At 31.3% G+C, this 15,048-nt stretch overlaps 2 protein-coding genes across 3 annotated transcripts; one reads left to right on the plus strand and one right to left on the minus strand.

Annotated features, from left to right (window-relative positions):
• The first annotated feature begins 2,831 nt into the window (after positions 1–2,831).
• On the plus strand, positions 2,832–5,275 carry LOC140861738 (uncharacterized). The gene is made up of 6 exons (XM_073264756.1): positions 2,832–3,104; positions 3,781–3,866; positions 3,955–4,157; positions 4,372–4,455; positions 4,714–4,783; positions 5,140–5,275. Exons 1-5 carry the CDS (start codon positions 2,832–2,834, stop codon positions 4,737–4,739), a joined length of 672 nt encoding a protein of 223 aa, XP_073120857.1. The 3' UTR covers positions 4,740–4,783; positions 5,140–5,275.
• Positions 5,276–9,080: 3,805 nt separating this feature from the next.
• On the minus strand, positions 9,081–13,308 carry LOC140866535 (caffeic acid 3-O-methyltransferase 2-like). 2 transcript variants are annotated; one of them, XM_073271552.1, is made up of 5 exons: positions 13,255–13,308; positions 12,612–12,955; positions 12,041–12,354; positions 11,892–11,956; positions 9,081–9,430 (listed from the first exon to the last, which is right to left on the minus strand). In XM_073271552.1, the coding sequence occupies exons 2-5, from the start codon at positions 12,887–12,889 to the stop codon at positions 9,140–9,142; spliced, it is 948 nt and encodes a 315-aa protein (XP_073127653.1). In that variant the 5' UTR covers positions 12,890–12,955; positions 13,255–13,308; the 3' UTR covers positions 9,081–9,139. The 2 variants fall into 2 exon arrangements, with proteins under 2 accessions (XP_073127653.1, XP_073127652.1); XM_073271551.1 differs by lacking the exon at positions 13,255–13,308 and having other exon boundaries at positions 12,612–13,048.
• Between the last annotated feature and the right edge of the window lie 1,740 nt (positions 13,309–15,048).

The raw sequence follows: 15,048 nt of genomic DNA on the forward strand, positions 1-15,048 counted from the left end.
TTTGTGTTAAAGTTATGACAGAGGTTGAAGGCGTGTTGGATAAAGCCATCGGGTCAAAATTCCGTGCCACATGAGGTTGACGGAGTATTGGATAAGGCCTTCTGGTCATAATGCCCCTCCACATGACGGAATGTTGGATAAGGCATTCGGATCATATTGCCCCTCCAAACCTGGATATCCTTGTATAAGATTGTTCAAACGATCATTTATAAAGTAGAGGAAAGTTTCTGAGCCACATGTCTCAAGAAAATATTTTATTTTGTGAGATAAGTTAATGTGTAAAGTTGAAAGTTGAGGTGTCTTCTGTGCGATGTGTTTGATGTGAGGTTTGAATGTTTAAAGGAAGGGTTGAAAAATGTGTTCTTGTGTGTCCAGGCTTGATTGTTTTAAAAGTTTTAATAAGTGAAAGATGATGTTTAAAGTGAAATTTAAAATTATAGAGTTACTTACATATTTTTGTTACTTTCGGATATTTTTTGCTGAGTCATTAGGCTCACTAGAATTTATCATTGCAGGTGATGAGGAGTAAGGCGGTGCTGTTTGATGAGAGGTGGTGGGCGTGTGGCGGCGGAAATCATGATCATGCAGCTTTCGCAAATGTTTTTAAGAACAATTTATGTATTTATTTTTTTTAGGAAAAAACTTGTAATTTTATTGACTGTACTCGTTCAATACAAGTTTAACCAACCATGAGAGAAATTCATCATTCATCCAAACAAATGATGATTGGGAGGAAGAAGAAAAAACAGCAATATTATGAGTTACAGAATTTTCCATACGTCGAACATGAAGAAAATTAGAGATTGAAGTTTCTTGCAACCTTTTTCTGATCTCTGCAGCACACATACCCTGGTAGCCCAGATCGTCCTGATCAGCCGTGACTGTATGCACCGCCAATAAAGAATCCGAAGCCACTGAACATTTCTGAATCTCTTTTCAAACACGAGCTTGACACCTTCTAAGATAGCCAGAAGTTCACCATGAACCACCGAGAACGGTTGATTAATTTGTTTACCAAACGCAGTAGAAGTCTCCCTTTCCAATCTCGCATGATGCCACCCACACTAAACCGATTAAGATTCACGTTCACGCTTGCATCAACATTCAATTTGAGCATGTTCTCAGCTGGCGGTACCCATTGCGTCTCTTTCTTACTTTTTAACTCCACATTAGAGCTCCCCAGCCTTATTCGTGATCAGTGGAAATCAGTCAGTAGTGCAAAACTCCAAGAGATATTATCCGAAAGTTGATTTCTGCCCTCACCATGAATACAGTTCTGTCTCTCATTCCAAACTGCCGAACCATGCATAGAGAATTCCTCAAATTCAGATTCAGTCAAATTATCCTTCATCCACATGAAGCAATCGAGCCCATCATCACCCTTAAATCCTTTCAACAGATTTGCAAAAGGTGTTTGTTTCCAAAACTTTTTTATGGCCTCGCACCTGATCAGAGAATGGCAAGTTGAGTCATAAGGAAAAGCACCTGACCAATTACTTTTTCTGACTGCCAGATTATTTTCATATATGCCTTGGGAGATGTATTTAGCATATGCAGTATTTGAATATTTTGGTTAAGTAAAGTTACTGGATTTCTGCCAGTTATTTTTAAAACGTCGTTTTATTTATTCATGTTATTCCCTACCCCGTTTATTATTATTATTCTAATATATTATTTATTAAAAAAATACTCAAATAAATTAATTATATATTATTTTAAGTTAAGAAAATAGAGGACATTACATCTTAAAGTATTTATAAGAGAGAATGTCCAACGTTTAAAAATCTAGCCGGTGAGAATATTTTCCACAAATAGCGACCATGCACCAGAATGCACCATGCACGTGTCTTTATCTTCTTTTCAAATATAGTACAGATCGTATAAGGAAATTGTAATGTAGCTAGATATGAGAATACAAAATTTAAAATATTTCAAAAACTTGTCTTACAACTGAGTTGAATTAAGAGCTCGATTGTTAAAAATTTGTTTGTGAGAACTGATCTGGTCAGACGAAAATACTCTCGTGCACTAAATTGAACTGAAAACTTAGGCAGACTGAAAGTGACAATAAATAAAATTAAAGGACGCAAAAGATTTTTTTATGGAATTTCGAAACTAAAACTTCTACGTCTTTTCTTCTTCTGTTTTCAAATAGATTTTCACTAGAAGAATTTTATTTATATAATACTTTGCAAACCCAGTCCAATTAACCATTGAATGGAACTCCTAGCAATACAATCTCAAACATAGAACACTTTCTGATAGAGTTACAAAAAAAATAAATGATACACTAGTAGAATTTTCGCTTTTTACTTCGGCATATTTTACTTCGACAATTATTAATTACGAAGTAATAAGTTATAAACAACTTTGGTAATAACACTAGTGAGGTAAAATCATACATTTAACTTCGGTATTTAAAAAAACACGGGCTTCACTTATTTTTTGAGGACATATTACTTTGGTAGATATGTTTTTGCCGAAGTAAAAAGTAAAAAAATAAAATTTTTTGGTAAGTTGTGAAGTAAAATCCCTTCTTTCTAAAACCTTCGATATCGGTGAAATCGTAAAAAATCCAAAGTCCGTAACCTTCTTCCAAACTCCATCGATCCCCTTTCTTCAGCCCTAGCGCCCGCCGATCGACAACTCCAGCCTTCCACCACCACCAAGAACAGCTCGTCGTCTTCCAAATTCCATCGATCCTCTTCTTCCATACTCTAGCGATCCCCTTCTTTAGCCTTAGAGTGCGCCGATTTACAATTCCAGCCTTCCACCACCACCAGGAGCAGCTCGTCGATGAAATAATCGTATGAATCCTTCTCTTTTCCCAAATGGGTAGCGCCTCCGGCAGCTTCCAAAACGATGGGTTCCTCGACGGGGGATACGACGCTGGATTTGTCAACGAGGCCGAATATGGCTTCTCGCGTCCCGATTTCAGGCAGGGTTTGCTTGTGAGAACTGTGGAGTTGTATGAGCGCCACGTCTTCTTGTGCTACAAGAACCCTCAGGTGTGGCCGCCTCGTATTGAGGCCGCTGAATTTGATCGGCTTCCCAGACTTCTTGCGGCCGCTCTGGCTGCGAGGAAGACAGAAATGAGACGACAGGTACAAGGCTTTTTTTTTCGCTTCTTGGTTTTGTGCGGCGGTGCAACGTCTGTTTCTTGATTTCTTTTTCTCTCCGGTAGAATGTTGATGAACGATGGCAAGGTTGTGGATGCTTGATGAGTTTGGAGGAAAAACCAAATTGAATTTTGATGTGGATTAGTTTTTTAATTGTATGTATGTTTGTGTTGGGATGTTGCTTGATGCGTGCGGGTTATGCATCAACCTTATCGGGTAGAATTAGTGAAATTGCTCTGTGAAGCTACTCGAATTGTTAGGTTGGGTTCTTTTGAGTTTTGACCCATTGTCTCAACTTACATGGAATATCAAGACAAATCTAGCTCTCAAATCAAATGCCATTTTTCAAACATTGAAAGCTTCTAATCGCTATGTACAAACAACAACTTGTTGTTTCTTTGACTGAAAAATACGTTTCATTATGAAAAAAAAGATTTCCTGTACTTCTGTGTACTTTAATGGAAAAATAACTAATGGAGCTGGTTGATTTTCTGTCAAGAAGATCAGTCCACTGCTTCTTTGAAGTGTCTTGGATTTCTCCCTGTGAATACCATGGCAACGTGTTTCCATGATAACTGTGAAAAATCACTACTTGGTTTCCTCTTCACTATGTTTTCAATTATCCTTTTTATGACAATCACTTTGTCACATATCTTTTCAGACCCGTTTAACTATCTGTGAGGGGCGCGATGGTACTGAGACATCAAACAGTGATGTGTTAATCTTTCCAGACATGATTAGATACAGGTTAAAGTTCGTCTTTTACTGCTTTGGAAACCCATAGAATTCCTTTGTATTTGTCCCCGAAATATTGTATGTTTGAATAAAATTACAGGAGATTAACGCACTTTGATGTTGATACATTTGTCGAGGAGGTGCTTGTGAAGGAGTGTGAATGGTTGCCTGGAAGACCAGAAGCTTTGAGTGGTTGTTATATTTCTGTATGCTGTCATGGCTCAAGGGATCGACGATGCGGTGTTTGTGGACCATCTGTTATTAATAAATTTAAGGATGAGATAGAATCACACGGTTTACAAGGTAAAGTGTTGGTTGGCCCATGTTCACACATTGGAGGGCACAAGTATGCGGGTAATGTGATCATTTTTGGACCTAACATCAAGAAAGAAGTCACTGGCCACTGGTACGTGGATAACTAGTTCTCCTTTACCTAATGTTATTGTGCCGTTTCTCCCTTTGTTGAAAATTGCTTGTACACTAATTAAATGATGATAATATTGCAACTGCACTGCAGGTACGGGTATGTTATGCCTGAAGATGTACCTGTTTTGCTTGAATAGAATATTGGGAAAGGAGAAATTGTCGATTGCCTATGGAGGTAAAATATAGCAGACATGTATTAAAATTTCTTTATGAGTATGGCCCATAAATATTTTAGGAGATATATAATTATTAAGACACTTTTGAAACCAAGCTATAGTCGGATAATTGGAAAAAATTAAAAAAACCAAAACAAAACAACAAAAAAAAAGCCCGAGATTGAAGTTTCCCAATCCTAAAACCCCACTTTCTTACTGCTGATTCGATGAAAGCCTAAATAATGTTCGATTTTGTGTTTTCCTGGTGACTGAAGCAGATAATTCCAGCTACACTCAATCGTGAAATGAGTTTTGTGTCGAGAAAAGCAAAACATCCAAGTGCAAAAGGTATCTATGTTTTTAGATCTGCGTTTTGTTTGGTTTACACTGCCTTTTTTCCCTCTTCTTCGTTGCTACATGTTGTACAACATGATCTATGTTCTCAGATCTATGTTTGGTTCTCTCTGAAACGTGATTTATGTCTTCAGATTTGTGTTTTGTTTTGTTTAAAACGATTTTTGCACTTCTGGTTTTCTTCCATATGTTGTGTATGTGATTTATGTTTTTATATATAACATATTTTAGGGGAGAGTTGAAAAAAGAAATATTTTCAAATATGTACGCTTTTTTAAGTCTTCGAAGACCTAAATGAATGACACAAATCTATGAACGTTTGAACTTTGCTGCTCTGTTTTGTGCACTAGGTCTGTTGCGGCCCATTTTAACCATTGAATATGACCAAACACTTACAAGTTCTGAAATGTTCTCCACTGAGTTGGTTTCGGGAAAAAAAAAGATGCAAGTGCTATTAGCTTAATCTGACACTTGAGAAAATATTAAGGCCTTATTGGTCATGAAATTTCTGGCCAACTTTTACCTTTTTTTTCGCATTTTGTTGTTCCTACAAAAAAATATTGGAATCCTAGGAGGCTGTCGCCAAAGTAAGTATAAATGTTGTTTGATTGCTTTAATGAAATACTTCAAAGAATTACCTCACTAAGTATAAATGTTTTTAGCATTAATTAATTAAATCATCTTTTTCTTGATTTTTCTCCCATTCATTTCAAACACTTATAATTACATCTACGTTATCTGTAAATTTCGTATATAACACTACTATTATTCAAATACTTATAATGCAAATGCATGAAATTTCAAGTATGGATTTAATATACGAAACTATCATCATCTCAATATTCTTATTCATTGAAAATTTGTTTTCTCCAAAGTCATAACAGTAGAAATAAGTTAAATAAATATAGGTGCATAATTTGGTTTTAAATTTTAATCACTGCATAGATAAATTCTTTAAAGTTGTAAAATCAAATATAGCAAGATGGTTAAAAGTAACAGCTCAGAAATCGACATTCATTAATTCCATGTTATTATTGATCTAAAATTTGTCAAGTGTTTCAATGGTTCTAATTAATTTCTCTTAAATATAAAAATCTCAGCTGATACACCATAGACTTATATGAGAATACGTTTCATTTCCAATGTAAAACTACTAATTTCCTTTAACTTGTATCTCAGCACAACCTTTTTCTTTGCTATTTCTACCTCCATAAGCTTCTTCGACTTTCGTCATTCTTATTAGGTGCAAATCCAACTTGAAATAATAATCACGTAGCTACAAAGATGAAATAAAAAAAAAACCCCCATTGTAACTAAAAAAAAACTTCAAAAGGAAGTTGATAGTAACCAGGTCATTCTATCTGCTTGAACTGTATTTTTTATCTATGACTTTCTGCAAATTACAATATATGTCAGTGTTCATCAATGCAATTGAAAGCACCTAATTTATGCTCTATTTTTCATATATGAAGATCTCCTAATTATGCCACCCTCCACTTTTAATACATTTGCCGCAAATTGAATAGATTTTAACTGTCTTATGTTTATATCATATTTTTAGAACTACTTCGGTATTGCTGTATCAGATTGTAACATTCACTTAAGGGTGGTAAAAAAAATTGTTCAGCTCTTCGACTCGCCCATCATTTAGGTTCGAATCTTCATTAAATTTTTTTTACTTTTAATGATGTCTGTATGTATGGTTTCCCGTCATTATTTTACTGAACTTTAGTGCATACAACATATATACTCAACTTCTACGCTTAGTTTTGTATCAAAGTGTGTTGTCACGTAAGTTCGAGCAACGTAAAACTTGTAAATATTTAGGTATTTTGCTTTATTGCTATCCTTTTTTAGTTTTATTTAGGCTTCCTGATTCGTATGCCAAATGGTATAGTTGTCTTCATATGATTTTGTTTCTGTCTTGGTTTAGGGGCAATATGTTTTTACTGTGATACATTTTTGGTTTGGTTTAGGCTTCCTTTTTCATATGCCATGTAGGTTAGTTGTCTGCCTTGATTATGATGACTTAATACCTCAAGAATTATGGTGGCCCTACCTAGTCTATTTTAAAGTGTATCATTTAATTTCAACAGTGTATGAATTGTATTTGGATTGGCTTGATAAATTGGGCATCATATGTTAACACAAGTCTGCTAAATTCTGGTATCCCCAAAATTTGAATTGCTGAGAACTGATCTTGGCAGCAAAGATGATCTTGAACAACAATTTTTGTGGCAAGTTTTAAAACCCATAACAAGCTGATCATATATGTCAGCATGCATACCAAATAGGTTGTTGCTTATTCTTTGTTTTGGATTTCAGTTTGCAACTGCTGCCTTGTTGGTTTACCGTGACATCCCTATATTTTTTTGAATTTCAGTTTGCAGGATGAGTCAAGAATCAGTGTTACAGTCAAGAACAATTTGACGAAGTTAGAAGTCAATGGAGTGAATTTGTCTACTCGCATGTAGGTGCTTAAATATGTCATTCACGTTGGGATAATAAATTTTTTTGAGGAAATACGTGTGTATGTGTACACGTTTAGTTTTGAGAAAGTACGTGTAGATATGTGCATATAATTTTGTATTATTTTAGTGGATAGACTTGTTGACTTATGTATGCTTGTCTTTTTGGTATGAATTTATTATTAGTGTATTTTATGTTTCAAAAATATATTTATGGAATTATTGTACCTAAATTTTAATTTACAAGAAATGTATTCTATTAATTTGGAAATTTTAGTATCAACGTAGTTAATCGAAGAATTTACTTCATCATTGATTTAAATGCTGCAGTCATATGTATTCTATTTACTTCATCATTGATTTAAATTCTGCAGTCATATGTATTCTATTGCTTCGGCAATTTTAGTAATCGACAAATATGGAAGTAAATCATTATCTACTACTTCGTATATTAATCAAAATATCAAAGTAAAACAAATTCTATTACTTCGGCAATTTCATTAATAGACGAAGTAGAAGAATGCATTTTACTTCGGTGATAAAAAAAATTAACGAAGTAAAACACAATATTTCACTTCGTATACGAACCGAAGTATAATCATAGTTGTTACTTCATTAAATTCATTAATTACCGAAGTATAAGAATATGTTTGACTTCGTAACTTATGAAATGAGCGAAGTAAAATATATGTTTTTACTTCGAAACTGGTCCAATTCTGCCTCAAAAAAATGACCAAAGACTTCGGTAATTTAAGGTATAAGACTTCGGCGATTCAGCGAAGTAAAAAAGTACCCTATTACTTCACGTGACACTACTTCGGTAATTAAGTTCCTACGACTTCGGTTATTAACCGAAGTCTTACGCGATTTTTCTACTAGTGATATTTTATGATCTTCGAAGCTTGACAGTGTATCAAAAGTTGATCACTGAAGTTGATCTGATATATCAATAAGCGTGTAATAGCAGCTCGAAGTATTCGATCTGGTTATTTGCTTGAGTGAAGTTTGTAAGAGCTTTAGGAACACTTGTTTGCTTGATGATTCAAAAGTTTAGGGAGCTGGAATTGCGTAAATCTTCAAGTATTTATAGGAGAGAATGTCCAACGTTTAAAAATCTAACCGATGAGAATATGTTCCACAAATAGCCGACAATGCACCAGAATGCACCATGTGTCTTTATCTTCTTTTCAAATATAGTACATATCGTACGAGGCAATTGTAATGTAGCTAGATGTGGGAATAATGTCTTTATTTTCTATGTTGTTTTCTCCAAAAACCTAGATCAATCTTAAATGAAGGTAGGAATGAAGTTAGATTGTAATAATTGGTCTGGTCTGGATTGTCTGAATTGATTTGGTAGTGTGAACTGATCTGGCAATGAAGAACGATCTCGAAGGATCCTAGTTCTGTTTAGCAGAAAGCTTGGTTCAATAAATTACTAATATGATAAGAGATTTCTTATCATTTTAGATAGAGATCAAATGTTTATAAGACCGATTTAATAAAGATTAAATGTGTTCTTGGTTTTTACTTGAACTTGTTCCAGTAAAAACACTTTTGCGTTAGCACAAAAACTAAGATTTTGTCTTATCAAATGGATTCTCTAACAGAGAGCAAGAGGAAGTTGTAGCGATGATAATGTGGAGTATTTGGAGCAATATAAATGAAGTGGTTTGGAATGGCAAAAGTAAATATGCAGCCAGAATATATCAATTATAGCTTTTGGATCTTCATTCACAATAGCATACAACACAATATTAGCGTTTCATGTTCGCAAGTGAGATTCAAGAGCAACAGAAAACACAGTTTTATTTTAGAACGGAAATTATGTTTACCAATCCATATTTATTTATTTATATAATATTAATATTAATATATCTATTTATTTATAAAACTCCAAAGTGCAGAGCGGGGGAGCACAACAAACTGTTCGAGATTCTTTGAATCCAGCTTGCTTTGCCAATGCATAAAATTCCTTTTTTGTCCTCTCCTTCCCACCGAGAGTACACGCCAGCATAACCAAATCAATTTGGAAATTACATTTAAGCCCATCGTTTGGGTTCTCTGGAAAGACACGCTCCACAACAATTATTTTTCCATTATCGGGAAGTGCTTCGTGACATCTCTTCAATATTTTTATGCAATGTGTGTCGCTCCAGTCATGAAGGATCCACTATAGATAAAGATATATGATAACAAAAAAAATTCATTATTTTTATGCAATTTTTTTTTTACATTTTTTAAAAAATAATCATAAGATATAATGGAAAACTTGTGTTTTATAAATATGGTGGAATGTGAATATTTTGTTAATATAATTTATGTATTGAATAAAATATATTTTATTCTAATAGTAATATTGTTGAACAATTTTAAATAATTTAGGAGGCAGAAAATGGTGGGCTTTTTTAAATAATTAATAAAAAAATAAAAATAAATTATAAAAATATACCATGTTATAAAATTTTATGGAAGTATGATAATCCGGGATATACTGTTCCGGAATTGGCAGGTTTCTGCCATGGTTGGCAGGGTGGCAGATTCCAATTTTCTTTTCTTTTTATTTTTTTTTTAAAATTTGAAATTATTAAATAAATAAATAAATCTTAGTCTATATATTTAATTAACAAATCAAGTATTTTTAAGTCCAATAAAATAATTATCATAAAATGAAAATCATACCAAATTTATTGTTCTTATGTTTCATAAAGTAATTTATGAACTAAAATTTTAAAATAATTAGCGTTAATTTTATTAATTACGCTATTAATATAAATATTAAGTATTGTATTATCATTAATAATATGAGTATATGAAGTACAAAAAATTTCATTTAGCTTTTTTAATATCATTATCGTGGTTTTATTTGATAATATTTTGAATTAAAATACTAAAAATTATAACTTTTAATTTTTCATAAAACATAATAATTAATTTAATTTACAAATATTTTTTATAAAAAATAGAGAAATTATTACACAAGGAATAGTGAAAAGTTTCATTATTTATTTTTTTTTGGCCAATAAACGGTTTTTGGATAGAATAAGAAACATTATTCCTTAATTGAGTTAATTCACTAAATAAAATAATATTTAATTTAAAAAACTTGAGTTATAATTTTAATTAAAATTATTTAATTTATTTAATATTAAAGTTATTTTATTTATTAATTTTAATATAAAAAACTTGAGTTAAAGTTATTTAATTGAGTTAATATTAAAGTTATTTTAATCAAATATCATTTTATTTAGTGAATTAACTCACTTAAGGAAACATGTTTTTTTTCATTTTCTTATTTTATCCGAAGATCGTTTATTGGCCAAAAAAAAAATAATAATGAAACTTTTAATTAGTTATTGTGTAGTAATTAATTTTTCTATTTTTTTGGACAAAATATTTGTAACTTAAATTTATTATTATTTTTTATGAAAAAATAAAAGTTATAATTTTGATATTTTAATTCAAAATATTATCAAATAAACCATAATAATTATATTAATAAAACAAAATGTAATTTTTTTGTACTTTATATACTCATATTACTAATGATAATACACTACTTAATATTTATATTTATTTTTTAAATGCCTTTGATGCCATAGAGTTTCAACTTTGAATTTATTTTTTAAGCCAATATCGTTATGGTATGTAATCCGACTTCACTTTGAAATTTTTTTGAGTAATTACTAATTTTATATTCCAAAATTCTATTTTAGAACCTCGGGAAAAAATAATGTATATTAGAACTAAGTTTTGCTCTTCCGATCCCCGCAAGGGAAAGACCTTTTGTTTATATACAAACACACACACAGAGGTATATATGATATAAAAAATATATATAAAATAAAATAGTTTTTGCATTTAAATAAAATAGTAGAAGTTTTTGCAAAAAAATAAAATAAAATAAAATAGTAGGTTTCACCGACATACCAACTAACTCAATCAACCCAAATCAATTCCTTATTTGATTTTTTTATTTTTTGAACAAAATAATTAAATACACATCATAATAATCACTATATTTTGATTTAAATACATAATAACAAAATCTCTCTTATCTATCATTTAATTTTGAAATTTTAATTTTTAAAAATTTAAAATATAATTATTACACAAAATAAAATTTATTTTTAAAATCAAAATTTTACAAAATAATTATTACGTGATGAAAATATATGATAAAATTTATAATTTTTTTTTCAAACATACAATATATAAAAATATAGTCCTCATTTTTAAATTCTATAAATCATGAGTTTAAAAAAAATTGGGACATCTGGAGTTGACCCAAATCTGACCCCAAACCCGATTAATATTTTTGGGTCAAATTTTGGGTCCAACCAGACTTGATCCGAACTCAAAAACCTCAACTCTAATATGACATTTTTTTGGTCGATTCGGGTCGTGTTCAATTTTGACACCCTTAAAACTGCACAATAAATACAAAAAAAAAATATTTTTTCATTAAAAAAAAAAGTTGAACAAGACAAACAATTATAAGTCAAAAGGCAAGAAATTTTAAGAGAGTTTTTTAATCGAGATACTTTCCTAATTAAATAGAGTTTTTAACCTTTTATGTAAGAGTAGTCTATTTACACATAACAATAAAACGTGAATAAAAACAACTTAATTACCTTCATGAAAATGGCATCTCCTTTGGGAACACGAATGAACATGTCTCCACCAATGTGCTCCACGCCTGAATACATGAAAAAAATCCCAGTCAATTACTCAAGTTTCACGTCAATTAACCATCTACTTCCCATTCACTTTATAAAAATACCTGCATAAGATGGTGCGTTTCGAATAACATGTGGCAAATCAAAATTAATTCCCTTTATAGTTGGATGCTTGGATAGGATCATACGCAGTGAAGCCCCTATTCCACCTCCCACATCCACCAAAGTACCCAGACCCTTGAATCCCTCATACTTGTCAACTATTTCTTTCATCAAAATCGTTGAAGAATTGGACATGGCACTATTAAAAACCTTGTTATATCTAGGATTTGTGTGCGCGTACTCGAACATGTTCATCTTATGTGCTTTGTCGAAAGCAACAACTCCTCCCTCCAGAATTGCATCTTTCAGGTGGTACCTATATATATATATAAATCCATACAATTCTTATTGATTAATATTTATATGAATATATATAATTGATTTAATTTGGTGTGGTAATATTCGAGCATCCATCGTAAACACTTATGAGTTGACGTCCTGTTATATTCAATAGGTACTGGACATGCACTACGTACCTTAATCAGTAGATGTTCACATGCATATTTATATAAAATATAAACAGAAAGTAGTCATATATATATTATATATAATTACGTATAAAATGATACTTGCCAAGTCTCCGAGTGAACCTTGTCTAGGTTCATGAACAGCAAAGGGGCCAGAGAAAATCCATCATCATCCTTGGTGTAGAACTTGCATACCGGAGCCAAGGAATACAGCCGCTCGACGCCGCCATTGGGCAGCGTCTTCACTTTGCAATTCAAAATGGAATAGCTGGCGAGCAGGCGGAGGATTCTGTCCACCGTGTTATGCGCCTCTGGATTTGTGGTTGGAATTTCGGTGGCAAGTTCGGCCGACGAAACAAAGGCGTGGGGCCCCTTCTTCTTCATGAGTTCGAGGAGGTCCAGCTCCAGCGCCACTTTTAGGACATGAGGTAGCACGCAAGCAGATGCCAGCTGCATGGCGAATAACAAATTAGAAGCATCGTCTTTTGCAAGTACCTCCATTTTGGGGAAATTAAATTAGAGGGAATTAATATAGTGAGAACAAGTAAGGAAGTGGTGTGGGTAGGATACACACACACAAACACACTTATATAGTGAGTTAACGTAGCTAACTTTAGCTAGGATTATTAATTCATCATTAATTTGTGTAGAATATTATATATAAATTTGAAGGGAAATTTGTTAATATCAGTTAAAAAAAAGAGCTAGGGATCGATCAAGAAAACGTTAATAAGAGAAAGCAAAATTACCTTTTTCTTCTCTACAGTGGCCCTTACATAACACTAATTAATTTAGAAATTAACAAAAAACAAAACAGAGAGAATAAAACAACATTTACATATATAAGACTAATTTGTTATAGTACTGTTTTGATAGTCACTATTGGAGGTTTTTCTACCATCTTCCATAGAATTCTCCTCGTCTGAATTTTTCCCTTTGCACATGTGTGGACTTGGAACGTACATGGGGGACTTGGAACGTATTACTTGACTAAATGATTAATTATTTGTTTACATATTGAATATAGGGTGAATTGCTAGAAAATCCCCAAACACAAACTAATTTTTGTGTTCAGTGCCTGTCTAAGTAAATTTGTGTTTGAAATCCCTGGTTGAATTTGTAAATCATGTGTCAGTCCCTCTGAGTCAAAAATGACATCTATGCACATGGGCCCCACAAGACAAACATTTAATTTTCTTATTCCCGCATGAATATTTTATAGTTTGTTGCTTGTCTTTGTTATGCATGAATATTTTATAGTTTGTTGCTTGTTTTTGTTATTCATTGATCGGCCTTTTCACTCTCTTCGTATTTTGAAATAAAATATGTATATCGAATTCAGAGTAAATTATATAAAAAAAATTCCTTAATACTACTTTTATTTATAAATTATTCCTTGTATAAAATATTTTTTTACGGCACATCCTAAATAATTTTGATTTTAGTTTTCACTTTTTAATGTCTTACTTTTTGCATGTATTGTGCACGTGATCTTCTTTTTATTCATATATAAATCTTATTTTTTCCCCAAATTTCTTAAATAAAAAACTCATTAACAAAAAAAATTTGAAATATCAATTAAATCTTATCATCGAGTTTTTATTATTTTTTCGCGTACTCCAAATTCAAGTATTATCTTCTTATTTTATTACTATCAAATAAATATGTTTAATATTGAGTCTTGAATTTATTGTTAATTGACATAAAAATAATAGAATATGAGTATTTCGATAGCCAAATCAACTATTATTTGAAAAAAATTAGGTGCTCTTTGTATCAATTCAAATATCATCTTCTTATATCATGAATGACAAATAAATTCATCCGAAATTGAGTTTCGAATTTATTTCTTGACAAAAAAAAAATCAAATATGAGTATTTCGGGAGTAAAATCAAGTATTATTAAATAATATTAGATACTCTTTGTATTAATTTCAGTATCATCATCTTATTTCATAGATGATAAATAAATTCATTCAATATTGAGTATCATATTTATTTTTTGACAACAATAATCAAATATGATTATTTCGGGAGCCCAATCAATTACTATTTGAATAATATTAGCCATTAGGTACTCTTTTATACACATTTAAGTATCTTTTTCTTATTTTGTTAATATCAAATAAAATCATTCAATATTGAGATAAGAGATCTATTTTTTGAAAAATAATCGAATATAAGTATTTCGGGAGCCAAATCAAGTACTATTTGAATAATATTAGGTACTCTTTATACTAATTCAAGTATCATGTTCTTATTTCATGAATGCCAAATAAATTCATTCAATATTGAGTCTCGAATTTATTTTATGACTAAAAATAATAAAATATGAGTTTTTTTAGAGTCAAATAAAGTGTTATTTAAATAATATTAGGTATTTTTTGTATTAATTCAAGTATCATCTTCTTATTTCATAAATGATAAATAAATTCATTTAATATTGAGTCTCAAATTTATTTTTTGACAAAAAATAATCAAATATGAGTATTTTGGGAGCTAAATAAGAAGCTACACTAATATCAATTGAAAAGTAAATAATG

Source organism: Henckelia pumila, chromosome 4 (assembly GCF_033568475.1).
Source record: "Henckelia pumila isolate YLH828 chromosome 4, ASM3356847v2, whole genome shotgun sequence".
NCBI classification, from domain to species: domain Eukaryota; kingdom Viridiplantae; phylum Streptophyta; class Magnoliopsida; order Lamiales; family Gesneriaceae; genus Henckelia; species Henckelia pumila.